We start from the raw sequence: 21,577 nt of genomic DNA, 5'->3' as shown, positions 1-21,577 counted from the left end.
CTGGCTCTTCCCATCCTCATCCCTTTTCCTTCTCATGTCCCCTCCACAAGCCTGAGCCCACAGCAGAAGTGTGTGTTTATGTGTAGAATCCAGCAATACTGTTACATAGGAAGCAGAGTTAATACTGAGACACAGTTTGCTTTTAGATGCCTGGGCTCCAAAGTTTTGTGCTGCCCCACTTTCCACTCTCTCTTGTAGATAGATCAATGGCCTTAATGTCTGTCCACCCCAGTTTAATAGAGGATTCTGGTATCCTATTGTAAGTAAAAATACCAGGAATTGTTTAACAGCACCAGGGCTGTGGGGATGGGGAGTGCCCTAGTTAGGGTTACTATTGCTGAGATAGAATACCATGGCCCAAGCCCCTTGGGGAGGAAGGGATTTATTTCAGTTTACACTTCCAGGTAACAGACCATCACTGAGGAAAGTCAGGGCAGGAACCTGGAGGCAGGAGCTAATGCAGAGGCTGTGGAGGAGTGCTGCTCACTGGCTTGCTCAGCCTGCTTTCTAGAACTCAGAACCCCCAGCCCAGGGATGGCACTACCCACAATGGGCTGAGCCCTACCCCATCAATTAATAATTAAGAAAATGCCCTGCAGGCTTGCCTACAGCCCATCTTATGGAGGCATTTTTCTTAATTGAGGGTCCTTCCTTTCAGATGACATTAGCTTGTGTCACTTTGACATAAACTGTCCAGCACAGGGAGCCTGTGGTAGGTCACTGTAGGACCTGATCTTTTTTAATGTATTTACAAAGTTAATGGAACCTACTTGAAATAATTGTATCATTTGATTTGGTTTTTGTTTGTTCTTTGCCTCGTCCCATTTTTAGCTACGGGTTTCGTTTTCTTACTTGCTAGTTCTGAGTGTGTGGTTTTTGTAAATGTCCTTTAAACTATATGTTTAAACTCGCACACACCCATGCACGCATGTGCACACACACTCTTTTCCAGAATTTGCATTTCCCTCCATTGGGGCAGCAGGACCATTCAAGATCCTGCCTGCTGAGGTTTGTACCAGCCTCTGTGTCCTAACAATGACGATAAGTGTTTGTCAGAAATGGAAGAATCAGGTCACTCTGTTTCTGCTTTATTGAGACTGGACTCCCAGAGTTGGCATCAGGTATTTCTTAGGACATTTCTCATGTCTGAGAAGGTCAAGTTCCCCACTGTTACTGATTGGAACAGCTCTGCTGAATTTATGGATCACAGATGCCCTGCAGCTGAGTTCCCTTCTTACAATATATGACACTGCTTATCTTTGTAGGGCCAGTGTGTTTGTAGGAACAGTTTCATTCGTTTATTTCAAGAACCTAAACCTAAAAGCTCATTAAACACAAAATGAGCCTTTCTCCAGTACTGTAGACAGAATGAAGTGATTTCACAGCACCCTGTAGAAAGGGGCGGATGGGTGGTAGAAACACGTTGTGTGGGTCCAAGTTAAGGAATCCACATAGAAATCCTTAGAGTACATAGAAAGGAACATGTAAAATGGCCTTAGAGTAGGCCCTCAGAATGCTCCACAGAAGTTGTAATAAACCGACTAACTATAAGGAATTTGCCTCCATGGTGATGCATGCTAAGAACTGCAAGGTGGGAAGCTAGCAGGCCGGAGACCTAGGAAAGCTGACCTGAGTCAGGGCAGTGGGTGGTACAAGTTCTCAAGACCCAAACAGCTGATTTTTTTTGAACCTGAAGAAAGAATAAACTGATGTCCAACTCACGCATTCATGCAGTAAGCTTTTGGATGATTGGGTGAGAGCCACTATTTCAAACCTTAGAAACATCCAGGAGGAACAGAAGACCACATGTGGGCATCCTGTGGCCCAGTCAAGTTGACACATAAAGCCAACCACCACAAGCCCACAGGAGCTGAGTAGAAGCCAGCAGTGAGTCGTTTGTGTTCACATTCGGGAATGAAGAACACTGTTCTGTCAGTACTGGAGTTATAGGCATCTTACTCTTGAGTGTTGTAAATTTTTTATGTATTTGGGATAAAAATCTTTATAAATAAATGGTTTATAAATATATCAGACCACTCCATCCATCCAGCAAACATAAGTAACTCTTCACAGGGTCCTGGGTAAGCTCTTGGTAGAGAAAAGGTGAATTCCCCTGGCCATCCCCTCTCTTCCCTAGAGATGAGGAAGGTAGACACTACACTAACAGTTCCTTGGTGACCTGATTAGTCCCAGTTGTCGAGGGCTTTTGAGCAGTGTGTGTTTGTAGTACCCTTCCTGTGTCAGGTTGCAGAGTGAGCAGTACAATCCCAAGCCTTCTGTGTGTGTGTTTGAGCTGAGCTCTGGGGGTGGAGAGGAGAGTGAGCATGGTAGCAGGCATACAAGCAGGGTTCTGGCACAAGAGAGGGTCTGTTCAAAGGCCCACAGGCAGGCCTGCAGAGTTGCAGGGAATGGGTAAGTAGCAATTATTGGTCAGAGGCTGGAAACAGAAACCTGTGTTTGGACTCAGCATGCTGCCAGGGCAGGGTGGACTTTGGTAGCTTGAGGAGTAATGATGGGATTGAAGGCCCAGCCAGGCTAGCCCATGAACAAAGGCTTTCTGTTTAACAACTTGCTGAGCATTAGTATGTGAAGAGCAGAGTCAGCCGACTACTGAGAATTCAGATGCCCACACCAAGGGACACGTTACCAGGAGGGGTTTATTATACTTTATTATATATCATGCTAATGTTTTAGTTTTTAGTCAGTAATAGTGACTCTTGTACAGTTCTATGATTTGGACAAACGTAGACTCAGTGATGGTATATAGTAGGACTTTATTGTGTTGGACTTTTACTTGGGGACTGCCAGCTCCCAAATAATGACATGGAGACTTTAATTCTGAAAGCTTGACCTTTAGCTTAGGCATGTTCCCAACTAGCTCTTGTAACTTAATTATCTGCTTTTATTAATCTACGTTTTGCCATGTGATTCTTTATCTTTTCTCCATAATGTATGTCTGCCTCCCTCTGTGTCTCACTGGCTTCTCTCGTCTCTTGTTCCCAGAGTTCCTTTCTCTCCCCGGAAGTCTCTCCTATTCTGTCCTGCCTAGCTGTTGGACATTCAGCTCTTTATTAAACCAATCAGGTGCTTTAGGCAGGCAAAGTAAAACAGCAATACATCTTTACAGCTTGCTCAAATATTCCACAACAGTGGTACAGAGAATTCTGTCACTCCCAGAATCTCCTCTGCACTCCTTCTTGGGTACAGTTTCCCACAGCCAGGTTCTAGATCACATCCCTGTACTCTTGCTTTCTTGGAAAGTCATTTTGCTATACTCAGACACAAAGTTTTTTGCATCTTGGTCCATTCTCTTGGAAGGGAGGCTTGTGAATCCCTTAGCCTGTTGTTTTCTGTTTCCTTTTCTGTTGCAGTGGCTGCCTCTTGTGTGATGTGTGCAGTTTGTTTATTTCCCAGGTTGCATGCACCTGAGTGTTTCTAGTGTGGGGTGGGTTATAGGGGAAACTGTAGAAACACTGAAGTTCATTCAGACCCTGTGGCTCTGAGTGGTTGATCCTAAGGACAGGGATCTTTGGGTCGTGTGTTTGGGGAACTGCTGGACTAACCTGTGCTACTGGTTTGTTTGTTTGAATCAACCTTTATGTTCATAGCAGACAAAATACTACATAGGGTAAGGTGCAGTAATGGGTGTACAGTAGGCTTGTTGAATGTCATTTTGTTTTCTCTTTGGACTGTAAGCATCAAGAGAACAGGGGTTTCATTCCTTAACATCCCCCCAGAGCCTGGCAGATGATCTCAGCAGATCTAAATAAATACAATGTAGATGGGAAACAGATGGCTTCATTGTGGTGTGCACTCTGCAGTGAAAAGTGGTGAAATTACTACTTCATGGTCTCTTAAATTGAGGATGGGTTAAGACCTTCTCCATGTGCAGGTCTCCTGTGAGAACTGTTCATGAAACACTTCTAAATTCTATTAGCTGCTTTTCTCTTGCTGTGCTAAAACCATAACCAAAGGCAACCTGAGGAGGAAAGGGCTTTCAGCTTACCGTGTAGTCCACCATAAAGGGAAATTGGGACAGGAACGGAAGCAGTAATGCTGCTTCCTGGCTTGTTACCTTGGCTTGCTCCGTTTGCTTTCTCCCTGGACTATAGGCCCAGGGATGACACCTCTCACCATGGTCTAGGCTCTTTCACATCAATCACAAATCAAGGAAATGCCCCATAGACTTGCCTACAGTCTGACGGAGGTACTTTTTCAGGTGGGGTCCTCCTGGAATGACTAGTTTGTGTTAAGTTGATAAGAAACTAAAACAATTAGCCCTTGTCAGCTTGACACACAAACATGTAACTATTAGACCATTACCTTTCCATTTCTCTTTGTCCCCACAATGTCATGTCACTATTAATATTGCAATATGAAACGATATAACTTTAAAAAATCTACAGTCTTTAAAAAGAAGTCTAACACTTTTAAACATTCAATGTCTTAGGGTTTCTGTGGCTGTGACAAAACACCATGAGCAAAGCAACCTGGGAAGGACAGGGTTTATTTGGCTTACATTTCCACATCACTGCTCATCATCGAAGGAAATCGGGACAGGAACTCAAACAGCTCAGAAACCTGGAGGCAGGAGCTGATGCAGAGGCTGTGGAAGGGTGCTACTTACTGGCTTGTTCATCATGCCTTGCCAGTACCACCAGCCTAGGGATGGCCCTGTCCACAATGGGCTGGGCCCTCCCTCGTCTATCACTAATTATGAAAATGCCCTACAGCTGGACCTTATGGAGGCGTTTTCTCAAATGAGAAAATGAGATGACTCTAGCTTGTGTTAAGTTAACATAAAACTAGCCAGCACATTCAGTCTCTTTAAAATATCCATATCCAAATCTACTTAAAAACCCAGTCTCTGTGCCGGCTAGTGTTATATCAACTTGACACAAGCTGAAGTCATCAGAGAAGGAGGGGTCCTTAATTGACAATGGGCCTCCATCTGACTGGGCTGTAGGCAAGCCTATAGGCTTTTCTTAGTGTTTTCTTAATTAATAATTGATGTGATAGGGCCAGCCCATCATGGGTGGTGCCATACCTGGGCTGGTGGTCCTGGGTTCTATAATAAAGCAGGCTGAGCAAACCTAGGGAATCAAGCCGGTAAGCAGTACCCCTCTGTAGTCTCTGCATCAGTTCCTGCCCTGCTTGAGTTCCTGCCCTCACTAGTTTCGATGATAAATTATATTATATGGAACTATGAATGAAATAAACTCCTTTCTCCCCAAATTGCTTTTGGTCATGGTGCTTCATCATAGCAATAGTAACCACTAATTAAGACAGTCTCTTAACTGTGGGTACCTGTAAAATCAAAAATAAGTTAGATTCTTTCTGACTCCAAAAGGGAAGAATTAGGGCACAATCACAGTCTGTTCAGAGCAGAACCAAACTCCATCAGTGTAGCTGGTTTAAAGGGCATCTGGGAATTGCAGTTTTCTAGGCTCCAAGGAGTCCAGGCAGCTCCACTTTTCCAGCTCTGTCATCCACAGCACACCCAGCTTGTCTCCTAGACTCAGGCTCGTTCCCCCCACAGCTGCTGCTATCCTTAGTGGTCATCTCATGGTACTGGCATCTCAAAAATGCTGAGGTCTTCATTGCAATTGGACTATTCCTTTACCAGCAGCCTCTCCTGAGCTCTTTTCAGGGACTCTGACCTGCCACATTGTGCCAGCCTCATCTCTACATGACCCTTTTAAGCCTGGTGCAGCTGAGGCAGTACCTTCGCCAGTGGCCTCTCTTGGCCTCTCACAGGACCAGGTTTCATCTGTTTTCCGTGACATGCCTTCATGCCTTCATGCCTTCAAAAACAGTACCACTTGGGAAAGTCTTACACCTTACCAAGTTCATGCCTTCAAAAACAGTACCCCCTGGGAAACTCTTACCCCTTACCAAGTTCAGCTTTCAGCACAAGGCACAGACTTGGCCATCTCTGGACCACGGCTTCTCTGTGCTGACCCTGAGGAAACACTCTCCAGAAGATTTCACCTCAGTGATGCTGGTCTCTCTTTATCACAGCTGATTCTTCAGCCTCAGCTGACCAGTGTTGATTGTCCCAGGGAAGCAAAGCTTTCACTTTAGTAGTTCTGGTCTCCTGTTAACGATGGCTGATGACTTGGCTCCAGCTGACGGAACACCACAGATTTTTACTACAAAGCCTCACACCAGCTGTTCCAGTAGTCTTTGCTTGCCTCTGAAACTTCACAAGGCAGGCCTCCGTTGTCTGCACTGCTCTCAATATTGTCTTCCAGTTTCCCACAACAGTTCATTAAGCTCTCAACTCTGGCTTTTCCAGCCCACAGTTCCAAACACTTGTGCAATCCTCCCAAAACAACATGGTCAAGTCTAACACCTCAATACCCCACTCTTAGTACTATTTTCTGACCCAGTTAGATCTGTGTCACAGTGACAAAGACCACGACCAAAAGCAACTTGAGGAGCAAACTGTTTACTTTGTTTCAATTTAGACTTCCAAGTAGCATCACCCTGGCTGGAACTCCAGACAGGAATCTGGAAGCAGGAACTGACTCAGAGACTGTGGAGGAGTGCTGCTTATTGGCTTGCTCATCGTGGCTTGCTCAGCCTGCTTTCTTAGACTTCCCAGGACCACCTGCCCATCCACAGTGGGCTGGGTCCTCCCACATCAGTGATTATCAAGAAAATGCCATACAGACTTGCCCACAGACCTGTGTAATGGAGTCATTTTCTCAGCTGGGGCTCCTTCTTTCCAGATGACCCTAGCATGTGTCAAGTTGACTAAAAACCAGACCAGGACAATAGGTTTCTTCCTCCTATGGTGTCCTCAGAGTTTGTCTGTTTTCAGCACAGGAACAATCTAAGCATTTTATTACTGACTCAGACCACCAGGAAGGGTACTGAAGTCCAGCTTTATCTAGTTCCTACCACCCTTAATTACACTGAGTCACAGTACACAGGCAAGTGCACAATACACACTGTACTGTGGAAGTTGATGCTATTGGGAAATGAACTACTTAGAAGATGCATTTTTATCTGAAATCTCTATTTTTATAACATTATAACTAATAATGCCAACATGCGAACTATGAATTTCAGTGCCCTGTCCATGACATTGACCTGTCCTGTGGCTGTCTTACAGGTGTGTGCTGCTCCCACTCCTGGGGATGAAGCCGCCCTCACAGAGCCTCTACCTGCTGGTTGACTCCGTGGACGAAGGCTGCAATGTGATGGAAGGGGAGCAGACATCGCCCAGCCTTTCCGGGACTGTGGCAGAGCTCTTGGCTGGTCACCACGAGTTCTTTCCCCCATGGCTACTGCTCCTGTGCTCTGCCCGGAAACAGAGCAGAGCTGTCACCAAAATGTTCACTGGTGAGCAAGACTGTGTGACGTCCAGAGTGTTGTGTGCTCCAGAGCTGGAGCCAGGCTCCAGTTTCCTGCTCCTGGGTTCCTTCTAGGGAGCAGAGTACAGGGTGGAGGCCTAACTGCCACATAAGCCCTCTCAGTCTCTTGCACCATACCTCAAGATCACATTAAAAATCAAGTGTGGTGTGTTGTAAAATCACTTACAGTGGCTTTTCCCAGACTTCTTTCCCTGGACTGAGGGGATAGTTCAATGAGTAAAATGCTTGCCATACAAACAGAACCCCAATACACAAAAATAAGAACAAAGCCTAGCCAGGCATGGTGACACATGCTTTAACTCAGTGCTGGGGAGACAGACAGACAGACCCCTAGGCTTGCTGCCCCACCAACCTAGCCTGGACTTTGTCTAAAAAAAAAATGGTGGATGGCTCTAAGGAGGCATGACACCCAGGGTTATCCTTGGCCTCCACATGTGTGTACACATACATGAATGTGTGCACATACAAAAAAAAAAAAAAGCTCTTTCCCTACTCCCCATGTAAGACCTGACTTAGTGATTCGTTAGCGGGGCTACTTCTCAGTGGGTCTGTGCCCTTTACAGCTCATTAGTCATTCATCAGTATCTCCCCAGTGGCTCCTGAAGTTCTGCCAGAGGTTCTCATGTGTGTTCCCTTCATCATGACAGGGCTAAGTCGAGAGCTTCATATAATCTAAGCCACAGCAGTGAAAGCTTTTGGTGAACGGGATCGGAGCCAGTGCTCTGCGGCAGCTCCTATGTGTGGCTGAGGGCATGGTCTCTTTTCTCCCCATCCAAGTCACCCAGTATCATCAGCTCATTTTATGTTCTATAAACATTATGAACTTTTAAGTTTCATTTTTAAGTGTGTGTATGTATGTGGGTGTGTGCACTCAAGTCCCACGGACCCTCTAACTGGAGTTACAGAGAGTTGTGAGCGGCCCGATGGAGATGCTGGGAACCACATTCAGTTCCCCTGCAAAAGCAGCACATGCTGTAACCCCTGAGCTCTCTCCAGCCCCAAGCTGTAGTCTTCTGTGTGCACAAATGAGTCACTACAACGTGTCCACATTAGTGCTTAGTCTGTGTGACCTTGGGCAGCTTGCCTAACCTCCTGTTTCCTGTCTGTAAAGTGGGGTGCTCTGAGATTAGACGTGCCTGAGGCATGGTAAGGGCTTCATACATACTGCTCTTATTCTCATTTGTTATACATTTCAGTTTTGACCTGAATTCTTATTATTGCTTCTAAGCCTTGGCCTCTGGCCTCATCTGCTGGATATTCTTTCCTGTGAACAAGTGTGCTGGCTAGAGACATTCGGGAAGATGGAACCTCAGTTGAGAACAAGATTGGCCTGTGTGCAAGCCTGTGGGGCAGTTTCTTGATTGATGATTGATGTTGGAGGGCCCAGCCCACTGTGGGCAGATGGTCCTGGGTTGTATAAAGAAAGCAGGCTGAGCAAGCCACGGGGAACAAGGCAGTATGCAGTGTTGTTCGATGATCTCTTGAGTCAGCTCCTGACTCCAGGTTCCTGCCCTGAGTTCCCTGCATGATAGAGGACGAACTATAAGATGAAATAAACCCTTTCCTCCCCGAGTGGCTTTTGGTCATGGTGTTTCATCACAGTAGTAGAAACCCAAAGTAAGACAACGGGCCTCTGCTTCATCCTTTGGTTCCTCTGTTCCTTAGCATCCAGATTGTCCTTGTGTTCTCACTGCAGGCTGATCCTCATTAGTCTGAGACCTAAAGTCCTAAGTGCTCCAAAATCCAAACTCCAGGTCAAGAATTGGTTTTGTGGGGTATTTAAAATATCACCTGCACTTCAAGCTGTGTGGATGATGTGCATGGGACACAGATGGGTTCTGTTCTCCTTCTGTATGTACAGATAGTCCAAAATCTGAAAAAAAAAAAAAAATCTAAACTACTTCCCATCCTGGGCATTTTGGATAAGCTACCCAAGCTCAGTTGCCAGAATGGCATGGCCTATGACGTTCTGTCCTCCAGTCCACTTGAACTTGCTTGGTTAGGGAGGGTATCTGTTATGGACCTGGGTTACTTTGCTGTATTCCAGTCTTTTGTGCATGCAGTGATTTCCATGCCTGCCTCAGCATGAGTGCTCTCTCTCTCTGCATTCTCTTCAGCCAGCGTTTGCAAAGCCAGCTGGCCTCATCTCCATTATGGGTTTGCACATGATACTCTGATAAAATGTTCATTCCTTGAACTTCTTGCCATCCCCCTACTCAGGTCCCTACCCAAATAGGACGTTCACACACAGACTGTGTTTTCCATCCTTGTTTATTTGTGGCTCCTTCCTACATAGTCACACACTCACTCTGTCTGGTTTTATTTTCTTCATGGATCTAGTATCACTGAAAATTTCTCTGATTTTATGTATTTCCCAGCCATCCTCTCAACTAGGATGTAGTCTCCATGAAGACAGGGTACTGACTGTGTGAGCACAGACTTGGATCCTGTAAGGTTTCTGACTGAGCACCAGGGTACTGACTTTGTGTACTGATTTGTAAGCAGATTCAAACCCATTTGTTTTGCCAACTCCAAGGAGTTTCATACCCACTGAAATATTTTCCCAAAAATAGAAAAGTGGTTTAGTGGGCCTGGGGAGATGGTTCATTTGTCAGAGCACCTGCTCCAGGACCCATATAAAAAAGCTGGGTGTGATAGCCTCCTTACTGGAGAGGCAGGGATAAGTGGACTTCTGGAGCTCACTGGCTGGGCAGCCTCGCCTGTGTGGTGAGTTCCAGGCCAGTGAGAGACTGATCAAAAGAGAAGGCGTATGGCTCTGTGGGCACTTCTTCCCTACACGAGTGTGGTGCTCCATTCCATCCCTAATACCCCAATAAGTAAGTCGTTTTCAGTGCTCAAGGTGGTCAGTGGTGAGTCTAGTCTTCTTTAGGTGTTGCAGCTCAGTCCAGAGCTTCGCACATGCTGGCCTAGCTTGCACTACTGAGCTAAACTAAACCTCTGCTCTTGTTCTGTTTCTTTTTTTCCACTAAGCCTTGCCCTGGCTGGAATGGACCTTACTGTGTGTACCTTGAACCTGTAAAAATCTTCCTGCTTCTGCCTCCCTAGTGTTGGGTTGTTGGCACAAGCTGCCCACCCAGGGCCCTTAATTCTGTCTTACTAAACTGTTACTGGTGGTAAATATAAATTCTTCTTAAATCCACATCACTCTTTAGATTTGGGAGAGACTGTGTTTCAGATTGTAAGCATTTCACATCCATTTGTGTAACCTCAGTTCCGTGTTCTACCTCTTCCTCTCTCCGTCTCTGTCAGCATCACACAAAGCCCTGATGCTGACCCCTTCAGTCAATGCTCATGGTGGGTGACTCAGGCCGCTCTCTGTGCTTGAATTTAACTCACTTATAAGGTAGGAAAACCTCCCTCACAGTGCACATGGTAGGTGTGTGCGTGAAAACTTACAGTTGCACGTAGCCCATGGGTAGAGCCCTTGCCCAGCATTCAGTCCCCAGTACTTTGCAAACACAAGGAGAGCTGATTCATTGCATTTTCTTTAGCCCACTTTGAAGGCATCAGGCCTGGCACTGTGGAGGCTTAGCCCAATTCTGTTTTTATTATCTCAAGTTTTCATCAGATGATCTTAGTTAATTACCTTAAATTATAGATATTTATTCATAATGGGTTATATAATCTCTCACATAGATCAGTCTGTGTGCACATTACTTTGGAAACTTTAAAACACTATTACATACCTATTTAGTAATGTTTCATTTATTAGCCATAGGCCTAGTACTTGCTGTGTACCCCAGGCTGGCTTCAAATTCATAATCCTCCTGCCTCAGCTTCCCAATACTGGGATCACAGGCATGCACCACCTCCACAGGTGGGTTCCTTTTTACCCTAAACTGTTTGAGTGACTTTGTAAATCAACTAGGAAGTTAACATACAGGAAGAGGTTTGGAGGCCAGTCATCTCAAAGGGCTAGGATATGTGGGGATGCCAGACATTCCTGGGGATATGCTCAGCCTTTCTTTAGGTTGAGAGGGGTGTATTTTATGTTATCAAATTAAAATAATTAACTCTCCAATTGTCAGTAAACAGCCGGATCAACGAAGATGCCACTGGCCGAATTATGCTTACAGAAACTCTAACACTTAAAATACAGCTACTAAATGAAAGCAAAATAAAGTGTGGGTTTTTGGGTCTTTTTGGTTTTGTTTTTTGAGACAGGGTTCCTTTATGGCTGTCCTGGAACTCACTCTGTAGACCAGGCCGGCCTTAAACTCACAGAACTCCACCTGCCTCTGCCTCCCGAGTGCTGGGATTAAAGGCATGCCCACCACTGCCTGACTTTTAAGTGTGTTTTCTAAAGGGACAGCATGAGGCACACCCATGAGCTCATTAGACAGCTGAGTATTGACCTTACGGAAGATAAGCTCAAGTGCATCCATCCACACTAGGCAGTAACAAGGCCAGGCTGTGCTGCTAAGGGCATTCTAAGCATTCTAACGTGGTCAGGAAAGGGGGAGGGGCCAGACTCAGGCCAAACTCAATTCTAAACCTTCCTCCTAGGTCAGCCTCTTTCAAAATGTATCTTCTGAGGTGGAGGATTTAGGTATTGTACGTGCGCATGTGCAGTGCATGTTTATAGATTTCACTCTAAAATATAGGGCTTTGCACATGTGTTATTTCATCTTGTTTGTTGTTGGCAGGTTGTGCTTTTCAAAGAAATTCCTTCAAGTATTTCAAGCTTGGGTTCAGATAGTTGAAGTGATCAGTCTTCTTCCAGACCTGTTTGTTTTTCAGTGATAGCTTTTCAGTCCAACTGGTCAAGGCAGATGTCGGGGTCACCTTCAACTTATCACACTCACCAAGCCCTGTGTGACCCACATAATCCCCAGCACAGCGTGGATCTTTGTACCTGAGGCTGTTGCTGTTGGCAGACATGCCATGGTCTCTTCTGGAGTGTCTGTTCTCTGTAAGGGTCGCCTGCAGTCTTGTTCTGCTCTCCAGTGGTTTGGGGGTGGCCATTCCTAACACACACCAGCCTTGATGAGTTTATTGGTAGCTTTTACTTCCATGAGACAAATAGTTACCTGACAAATCCAAGTCTGTACACTGATGTCCCTTTAGGGCAGTGGTCTTCAGTCTGCCTAATGTGAGACCCTTTAATACAGTTCCTTATTATTGTGGCGTACCCCTACCATAAAATTATTTCATTGCTACTTCGTAACTGTAATTTTGCTACTGTTATGAATCGTAATATAAATATCTGATTTGCAAGATATCTGATAGGTGACCCCCAAAGGGGTCACGACACACAGGTTGAAAACTTCTGCTTTAGAAGCTGCTGTCATAGTCTGCTTTGAAGAACTTAGAGTAGCCACCACTGATGTGGTTTTAGCTTTGGTTGACTTTCAGTAAGTGGCTTTACTTTTTTCATGCTAGAGTTTTACAAATTAATTTGGAAATTTGCATCTTAATTGGTTCCAGCTATTTCTTGACAGCCTGAGATTTAATTATCTTAATTTGATATCATAAAGCAATGTGATATAAAGAGAGTGACTGGTGATAGACTGTTTTGATCCAAACCATTCATATTAAGGTTGATACGCAGTCAAATTGGTGGGCAGAAATGGCTATTATTTGTGTGAAAAAGATCATCCTGTAAAAACAAACCTATTTGGTTCTCACAACTTTGCTGTTCAGACTGTCTTTACAAGATACTTCTATAGCTGTGTATGTTTATCTGTTTCCACTTAATGCTTCTTGCAAAGGGGTTGAGAGGCATCAAGCTGCAAGAACCAGGTACTAGCCACATTTGTTGGTAGGAAAATGAAATCATTGCTTTGTCTCTTACGTGTTTCCACATGACAAGAACTACTTTGCATACTAGCAGGTATTGGTAAATTCTCTTATTGGCATTAACCCATGAGTCAGATTATTTGTATTGGTTCATTCTCTTCACACACGTGCCCACCTCTATATTCTACTTACTCAGCCTTACTGGCCGTCTTCTGCAGGTTTCCGGAAGATCAGTTTGGATGACCTTCGGAAGGCGTACATCGTCAAGGATGTACAGCAGTACATCCTCCACCGCCTGGATCAAGAGGAGGCGCTTAGGCAGCACCTCACCAAGGAGACGGCTGAGACTCTGAACCAGCTGCACATCAAGAGCAGTGGGTGTTTCCTGTATCTAGAGCGCGTGCTGGACGGAGTTGTAGAGAATTTCATCATGCTTCGGGAGATCCGAGACATCCCAGGAACTCTGAATGGTCTCTATCTCTGGCTCTGCCAGAGACTTTTTGTCCGAAAACAGTTTGCCAAAGTTCAGCCCATTCTGAACGTGATCCTTGCGGCCTGCCGGCCCCTGACCATGACAGAATTATACCATGCCGTGTGGACCAAAAATATGTCTCTAACCTTGGAAGACTTTCAGCGCAAGCTGGATGTCCTCTCCAAGCTCTTGGTGGATGGGTTGGGCAGCACCAAGATCCTGTTTCACCACAGCTTTGCCGAGTGGCTCTTGGACGTGAAGCACTGCACCCAAAAGTACCTGTGTAATGCTGCAGAAGGGCACAGGATGCTGGCCATGAGCTACACCTGCCAGGCCCGGAACCTGACCCCCCTGGAAGCACAAGAATTTGCCTTGCACTTGATTAATTCAAATCTGCAGTTGGAACCAGCCGAACTGGCATTGTGGATGATATGGAATGGCACCCCGGTCAAAGACTCCCTGTCCACCTTAATACCCAAGGAGCAAGAGGTGCTGCAGCTGCTGATCCGAGCTGGTGCTCACGTCAACAGCGAGGACGATCGCACTTCCTGCATCGTCCGGCAAGCCCTTGAGAGAGAGGACTCCATTCGGACATTACTGGATAATGGGGCTTCTGTCAATCAGTGTGATTCCAATGGGAGAACTCTGCTGGCCAATGCCGCATACAGTGGCAGTCTGGATGTTGTGAATTTGCTTGTCTCCAGGGGAGCTGATTTAGAGATCGAAGACTCCCATGGACACACACCACTCACTCTAGCTGCTAGACAAGGGCACACGAAGGTGGTTAACTGTTTGATTGGGTGTGGAGCCAATATTAATCATACCGATCAGGACGGTTGGACAGCGCTGAGGTCTGCTGCTTGGGGGGGCCACACTGAGGTTGTGTCTGCCTTGCTTTACGCTGGCGTAAAGGTGGACTGTGCAGATGCGGACAGCCGGACGGCTCTGCGTGCAGCAGCCTGGGGTGGCCACGAGGACATCGTCCTGAACCTGCTACAACATGGTGCTGAGGTCAACAAAGCTGACAATGAAGGGAGGACTGCCCTGATAGCTGCAGCATACATGGGTCACAGAGAGATCGTGGAGCACCTGCTGGACCATGGTGCAGAGGTAAACCACGAGGATGTGGACGGCAGAACAGCGCTCTCGGTGGCCGCACTGTGTGTGCCTGCGAGCAAAGGCCACGCGTCAGTCGTAAGCCTCTTGATTGATCGAGGGGCTGAGGTAGATCACTGTGACAAAGATGGCATGACCCCCCTGCTGGTGGCAGCCTATGAAGGCCATGTGGATGTGGTGGACCTGCTTCTAGAAGGAGGAGCAGATGTGGATCACACGGATAACAACGGGCGGACGCCCCTGCTGGCTGCAGCTTCCATGGGGCATGCTTCGGTGGTCAACACACTTCTGTTCTGGGGTGCAGCCGTGGACAGCATCGACAGTGAAGGCCGGACAGTCCTCAGCATAGCTTCGGCCCAGGGGAATGTGGAGGTGGTGCGCACTCTCCTGGACAGAGGCTTGGACGAGAGCCACCGAGATGATGCTGGCTGGACACCTCTCCACATGGCAGCTTTTGAGGGTCACAGGTTAATATGTGAAGCTCTCATCGAACAAGGTGCTAGAACAAATGAGATTGACAATGACGGGCGCATCCCTTTCATTTTGGCCTCACAGGAGGGCCATTATGACTGTGTCCAGATCCTGCTGGAGAACAAATCCAACATAGACCAGAGAGGCTATGACGGGAGAAATGCGTTGCGTGTTGCTGCTCTGGAAGGACACCGGGACATCGTGGAATTGCTCTTCAGCCATGGGGCTGATGTGAACTACAAAGATGCTGATGGGCGGCCCACGCTTTACATTCTGGCCTTAGAGAACCAGCTCACAATGGCCGAGTATTTTCTGGAAAATGGTGCAAATGTGGAGGCCAGCGATGCAGAGGGAAGGACAGCGCTGCACGTCTCCTGCTGGCAGGGTCATGTGGAGATGGTACGGGTGCTTATTGCCTGCCATGCTGATGTCAATGCCGCAGACAATGAGAAGCGCTCAGCCTTGCAGTCTGCTGCCTGGCAAGGCCATGTCAAAGTGGTCCAGCTTCTGATAGAGCATGGCGCCATGGTTGACCACACATGCAACCAAGGCGCCACAGCCCTCTGCATCGCGGCCCAGGAGGGACATGTAGATGTGGTGCAGGTGTTGCTGGAGCATGGCGCTGACCCCAATCACGCTGACCAGTTTGGTCGTACCGCCATGAGAGTGGCAGCCAAAAACGGGCATTCTCAGATCATTAAGCTGTTAGAGAAATACGGTGCTTCCAGTCTGAATGGCTGCTCTCCTTCCCCTGTCCATACCATGGAGCAGAAGCCTCCGCAGTCGGCACCGTCCAAGATGCAGTCTCTGACCATCAGGTCCAACAGCTCTGGTGGTACTGGTGGAGGGGACTTGCAGCCTTCCCTCCGGGGCCTGCCCAACGGGCCAGCTCATGCCTTCAGCTCTCCGTCAGAGTCTCCAGACTCGACTGTGGATCGGCAGAAGTCATCTCTGTCCAACAATTCCCTGAAAAGCTCAAAAAATTCATCTCTGAGAACAACTTCCTCCACAGCCACGGCTCAGACGGTGCCCATTGACAGTTTCCACAGCCTGTCATTCACGGAGCAGATCCAACAGCACTCGCTGCCACGCAGCAGGAGCAGGCAGTCAGTCGTGTCCCCCTCCTCCACAACCCAGTCCTTAGGACACAGCCATAACTCTCCCAGCAGTGAGTTCGAGTGGAGCCAAGTAAAACCAAGTTTGAAGTCAACAAAATCAACTAAAGGAGGCAAATCTGAAAACTCCAGCAAGTCTGGGTCAGCTGGGAAGAAAGGTAAACAAAATAATTCCTCACAGCCAAAGGTTCTAGAATATGAAATGACTCAGTTTGACAAAAGAGGACCTGTCACTAAGTCTGGCAGTAGCCCACCTAAACAGACGCCGGGGGAATCTCAGTGTAAAATTGTGGGCCCCTCATCTCAGGATGGGAGCCGCGCCCAGTCACAGTTTCTCATCCACCAGCAGAGCGGTGAGCAGAAGAAGAGGAATGGGATAATGACGAACCCCAATTACCATCTGCAGAGCAACCAGGTGTTTCTGGGCAGGGTCTCCGTCCCTCGAACAGTGCAGGAGCGAGGACATCAGGAGGTGCTGGAGGGGTTCCCTCCCTCAGAGACAGAGCTGAACCTTAAACAAGCCCTGAAGCTTCAGATTGAGGGCTCTGATCCCAGCTTCAACTATAAGAAGGAAACACCCTTGTGAGAGGTAAGATGCATTCTCCAAACTCTAGCACCTATCCAAAGCATGTATGGAACAAAGGATTGATAGAACCATATACAGATGCATAGATAGATGATAGGATAGCTAATAGGTAATAGATAGTAGATAGATGATAGGTAGATAGCTGATATGTAGACAGGTTATAGACATAGGTAGAGGATACATTGGTAATGTGTAGATACATGGATGATGAGATATGTAATAGGTAAGAGATATGTAGCTATATAAATAATAAGATAATAGGTAATAGAGATAGAGACAATGGGTGACAGGTGATACACAGTTGATGATTCATACATACATACATATATACTTAATTTATTTACTCTTTTATCTCCCCTTCCTTCCTCCCCTCAGAATATTAGACTGAAGGGATGTATTTATATTTGATGCTAAGTTCATGTGCTTGGAATACTGTTTGAATCTGTGGTAGTCTTTCAGTAAAAATGTATTAGATAAGTAGATGAACAGATGAATATATAGTCTATCAATTCTAGATTAAGAGTTTTTTCCTGTATCATCATTTCCTGCTACCAGGAGATTTCTGATAGATAACAGGGATGCTTTCTAAGTATTTATTATTTGATTTTGAAGCACTGGGCTGTGCCTAGTGGATAGTTGGCAAACATTAATTTCATTGGTTTACCCAGAAACAGACCATTGATTTAAATTGGTAATCAAGTTTTATTACAACAACTCTCGTAGAAATCTAGTAGTGTTGGCAGGTAACATGAACAGGTGTGGACCATGGTGAAGGGTATGGGTTATCATTTACTTATTTACATACTTAGGGGCAAGATATGGAAACCATGTATTATGTTCAGATCACTAGTTTTTTTTTATTAAATAAGAATCTTTTTATCCTCCATCTCAGAGGATGTTTCACTGCATAGGTAAAAATGGGTAGACAAGTAGCAGGAGCTCATTTGTACACCTTGGGTGCTCCTCAGAGGCACCTTTCCATGTTATAAATCAACTGAAGATTTCATTAAGCATCTTTTCTAATGTCCAGTGACTTTGCAGAAGACCTGACTTCTGGTGATGGTCACATTCAGGCAAGCTGGCATACAGTTTAGGAATTTGACAAATTCACCATCATTACAAATATCTTCTAGCACTAAACATCCTAATATGAGAACAGATGGATGGCCAATCCAAGGTCATTCAGAAATATGCTTCCAAATACTTGGTTCTGATGGTACAACACCCGCTCCTTGCATACGCAGGCAAACTCATATCTCTTATAAAACCTAAGTATTATGTCTGTGTCAATTAGTAAAAATATGATAGAAGGTAAATATTTGGTAGAATAATTTTCTTTTATAAGATCTTAAAACTGTCACTACAAGAAAAGAATAGGTTTTTTGTTTTGTTTTTTTTCTAGTTTCCCCTTCTGTAAAACAGAAGACATTGTGGTCAGAATGGCCATTCAGCTGCCAGATGGAAGCAAGACACCTGAGGATGTGCTGGCCAGACTGTGACTCCCTCGGTACTGTTTCCTGACTTACTGTCATGTGCCTACCCAGCAAGGCTGCCCTTCTCAGCATAACCCCCATGCTGAAGCAGTCTCCACCACACCGAAGAAATGGAGATGTAAACTGCAGTTCGATACAACCAAACCCGGTTTTGAGTATTTTCCCATTTGGTAAATGTGCATGTGCCATAGTCAGGTGTCTCCTCAAAGGCAGTGTTCCGTATTTATTGTTTTTTGCGTTGTGGCGTGTACTCAGTCCCATCGCATTGTCTGGTGTGCCTGGTTCTTGTGTATTTAAAAATGTTACTCAATAAAACAATTCTTGCAACTGTTTTCTGTCTGCTAACCTTCAGCATTGGATAAAAATGAGTTTCTGTGTTGATGCCACATGGAGGTGAAAAAATGACTTTGTGATGAGTTTTCCACAGGCATCAATTCTGGTAGTGTAGAGAGTCACTCCAGTACCGTCTGGGTAGGGCGGAATGACAGAGCAGGCAACCGCTGGCCACTCCGACTATAGGCACAAGAGGCTCTGAGCTGTCTTCTACATGCCTGTCAGTCCACCTGCAAGTAGATAGACCATCATTCCTGAAGCTTGGACATTCTCAGGGACAGAGCAGTTAGTGCCTGGGGGCACATGTGCAGACAGAGGCTCCAGGTCCAGCTAAGGATGACTCTGATCCCTGAATCATTCACCGGCAGCCCTCACCTCCTTCAGCTAAATGAAATGTAATCTGTCGTTGTAATTGAAGCTCACTGCTCTGAGCTATTTCCCCTTGCCAGTTACTGCATAACTAAATTAGCCCCAGTCAGAACCATTTGGGTACATTTGAATGACTTAGTAGGATGGATGTTCTTGAATGTACAATGTGCTGTCCATCACAAGTGACACCACTAACCATTAGTCAGAGCACATATGTTTTGTTATTTGATAGAACTGATGGGCTTGCACTTTTCTGGCCACATTCTCTTTCCTTTTTTCATCTTTGCACGATTGTACATAGGATGGCTGGAAGCCATGGGTACGGAAGGCATCGGCACCAGGAACATGGAGCAGCTTATCTGGACTGTGCAACTGATGGGCCGGATAATTTAGAAGCCAAGGATGGTTTGATCCTTGAGCACTGTACTCCTGTTCATCTCCCAGGCCTTGGAGATTCTGTGTTCTCCTCATGCTGTTGCTAAGGAGGACTGGGGAAAGAGAATTTGGAAATTGAGCACAAAACCATTGCTACTACTGAAAACTTTGGAATGTTTTAACGAGAGGCCAGGAATGGTCATCATGTGTGAAGGGCACTGTTTGTGTTGTTCATGGAAGCTCAGATGTGTAACTGCTTGTGATGAGTGTTTCTCACTTCAGTCTTTGTGTAAGCCTTTCCTTGCTTTGTTTTTCAATGTCAGTCTAACTCACTTCCTGTGTGTCATCTGTCAGTCATAACCAGCATGAGGGATATCTGATGGAGTCACTCAAAGTTAAGGTGATGGCATGGTTGATACTGACAGGTCAAATGTGAATGTTTCAAGGATTGAATTCTTGTCCCTATGGGACGTTGATTAATGACACTTAACAGGACTCTTGCAAGGCAGCCTTAAGTGTGCTTCTGAATCTGTTGATGAGTTGATGAGTATGATCACACCCTGTATGATCACACTAGAACCAGTGTGACTCCATCTCACACACACTACATTTACCATAGAAGAGGAGTCTTGGACTTCTTACTAGGTGTATTTTTTTTTTCTTTTTAAGGAAGAGAACTCTGAAAGCTGCCAGTTTTTCTATTAACTTTGAATTATTGAAATCATATTTATTTAATTTTATTGCTTTTCCAAAATTGCACCTTGTGACCAAAGGGCAAAGACAGCTCATCGCAGTAGGGATCTGTATTTTCCAAGGGCTTTTGTGTCCATCTTTATACACACAGGACAGTTGGTAGGAGGAGAGCCCGCTGGAAAAATAGGGTGCTCATAAGTATTCCTCAAGGTAGGTCTTTTTTTTTTTTTTTTTTTTTTGTCAACTATGATTTAGAAAAGAACAAAAATGACTTCTGGTGAGGGTCAGGTTGACTGAGGGCTGCAGGGCAGCCACCCCACAGTGCTTGTTCATTTTGGAGTGGGGGAGGGGGCTAGTACCACAACTGGGGAAAAACGATGGCTTCTGCTCTGTTACAAAGATAAGAAACAGTCCCACAAATAAATAATAAATAGCTATTTTTGAAATTCAGATGTTTAAATTTTGTAAATCAGCTGTTTGGGATGTCACTTGTTTATAACGTTTTTGTAATGTTCCTTCACACCCCTTCCAGAAGGTCAGTGTCACTGGATGACAGATTTGGTAAAATGTCAGAAAAGTAGACATCTGGAGGGGGTCCAGGAAAGTTTAGGGGAAAGAGGACCCGAAGCAGCGCCCTGCAGTGTACAGCGAATACCTTTGTTCCTTTCTCTCCCGCCCCTGCCAGATTCCTCAACCAAAACCTGCTTCAGAGACCAGGAGCGAGTCATTGTGCTGTTTGGCTGTGCGACTGTTCGTTTTGCTGAATGCCCTCCGTCCGTCAACACTTTCCCCAAATATAGCGGCAGACAAATGCTTTCTTTCCATTGTTCGCTCTGGGTGGGGTGTGTAAATAACCTGGAAATGTACATTGAACTTCACAGTGTAAAGTTTTATTTTATTCCTTGTATTATATTATGCGAAAACATCCTGATGTACATGACGTGCATAATAAATCTATTTGCTTTACAGAAGATGCCTTGTTTCAATTTTGTACTCTAAGTAGCAGCGTGTGCCTGATATGCCTACAGTAAGAACTTGTTTTAAGTTTATAATTTAAAAAAAAATGGGCGATGAGCTATAACACTGGCTGAAGGAAGCTAGGAGAACAAGATGTGGCCTTTATCTGTTCCACAACTTTGATAAGTGTTCAGTTTTCTGTTGCTCTTCCCTGTCCATTTTTTACTGTGACCAGATAAGCCGTGTACATGCATGATTCTTGGTTTTACTACAGTCTTACCCTGGATAGTTATTTAGTTTTCTGGGGAAATGGATCATTTTCTAAATAAAAGTTGTGTGTTCATCCTTTGGTAAGCACGAGTCCCTTCTCTGGACACTGTTTAACCCCAGAAAAAGCCAGCACTGACCAGGACAGCAAGCCCATGTGTTTGTATATGTTCTGTTTCTTCCAGGCG

The 21,577-nt window shown here is 45.6% G+C and overlaps 1 protein-coding gene across 1 annotated transcript in view; it reads left to right on the top strand.

Moving 5' to 3' along the window:
* Ankrd50 (ankyrin repeat domain containing 50) overlaps window positions 1–18,726 on the top strand; it is a 34,014-nt gene extending 15,288 nt beyond the window's left edge. The window contains exons 2-4 of the mRNA XM_059265265.1: window positions 7,121–7,350; window positions 13,361–16,905; window positions 18,305–18,726. Of these exons, the coding sequence (XP_059121248.1) occupies window positions 7,121–7,350; window positions 13,361–16,902 (3,772 nt within the window). The 3' untranslated portion in view covers window positions 16,903–16,905; window positions 18,305–18,726. The remainder of the gene's footprint in view (window positions 1–7,120; window positions 7,351–13,360; window positions 16,906–18,304) is intronic.
* Window positions 18,727–21,577: the final 2,851 nt, after the last annotated feature.

This window comes from Peromyscus eremicus, chromosome 6 (assembly GCF_949786415.1).
Source record: "Peromyscus eremicus chromosome 6, PerEre_H2_v1, whole genome shotgun sequence".
NCBI lineage: Eukaryota > Metazoa > Chordata > Mammalia > Rodentia > Cricetidae > Peromyscus > Peromyscus eremicus.
This window is presented reverse-complemented; position numbering and strand designations above follow the sequence as displayed.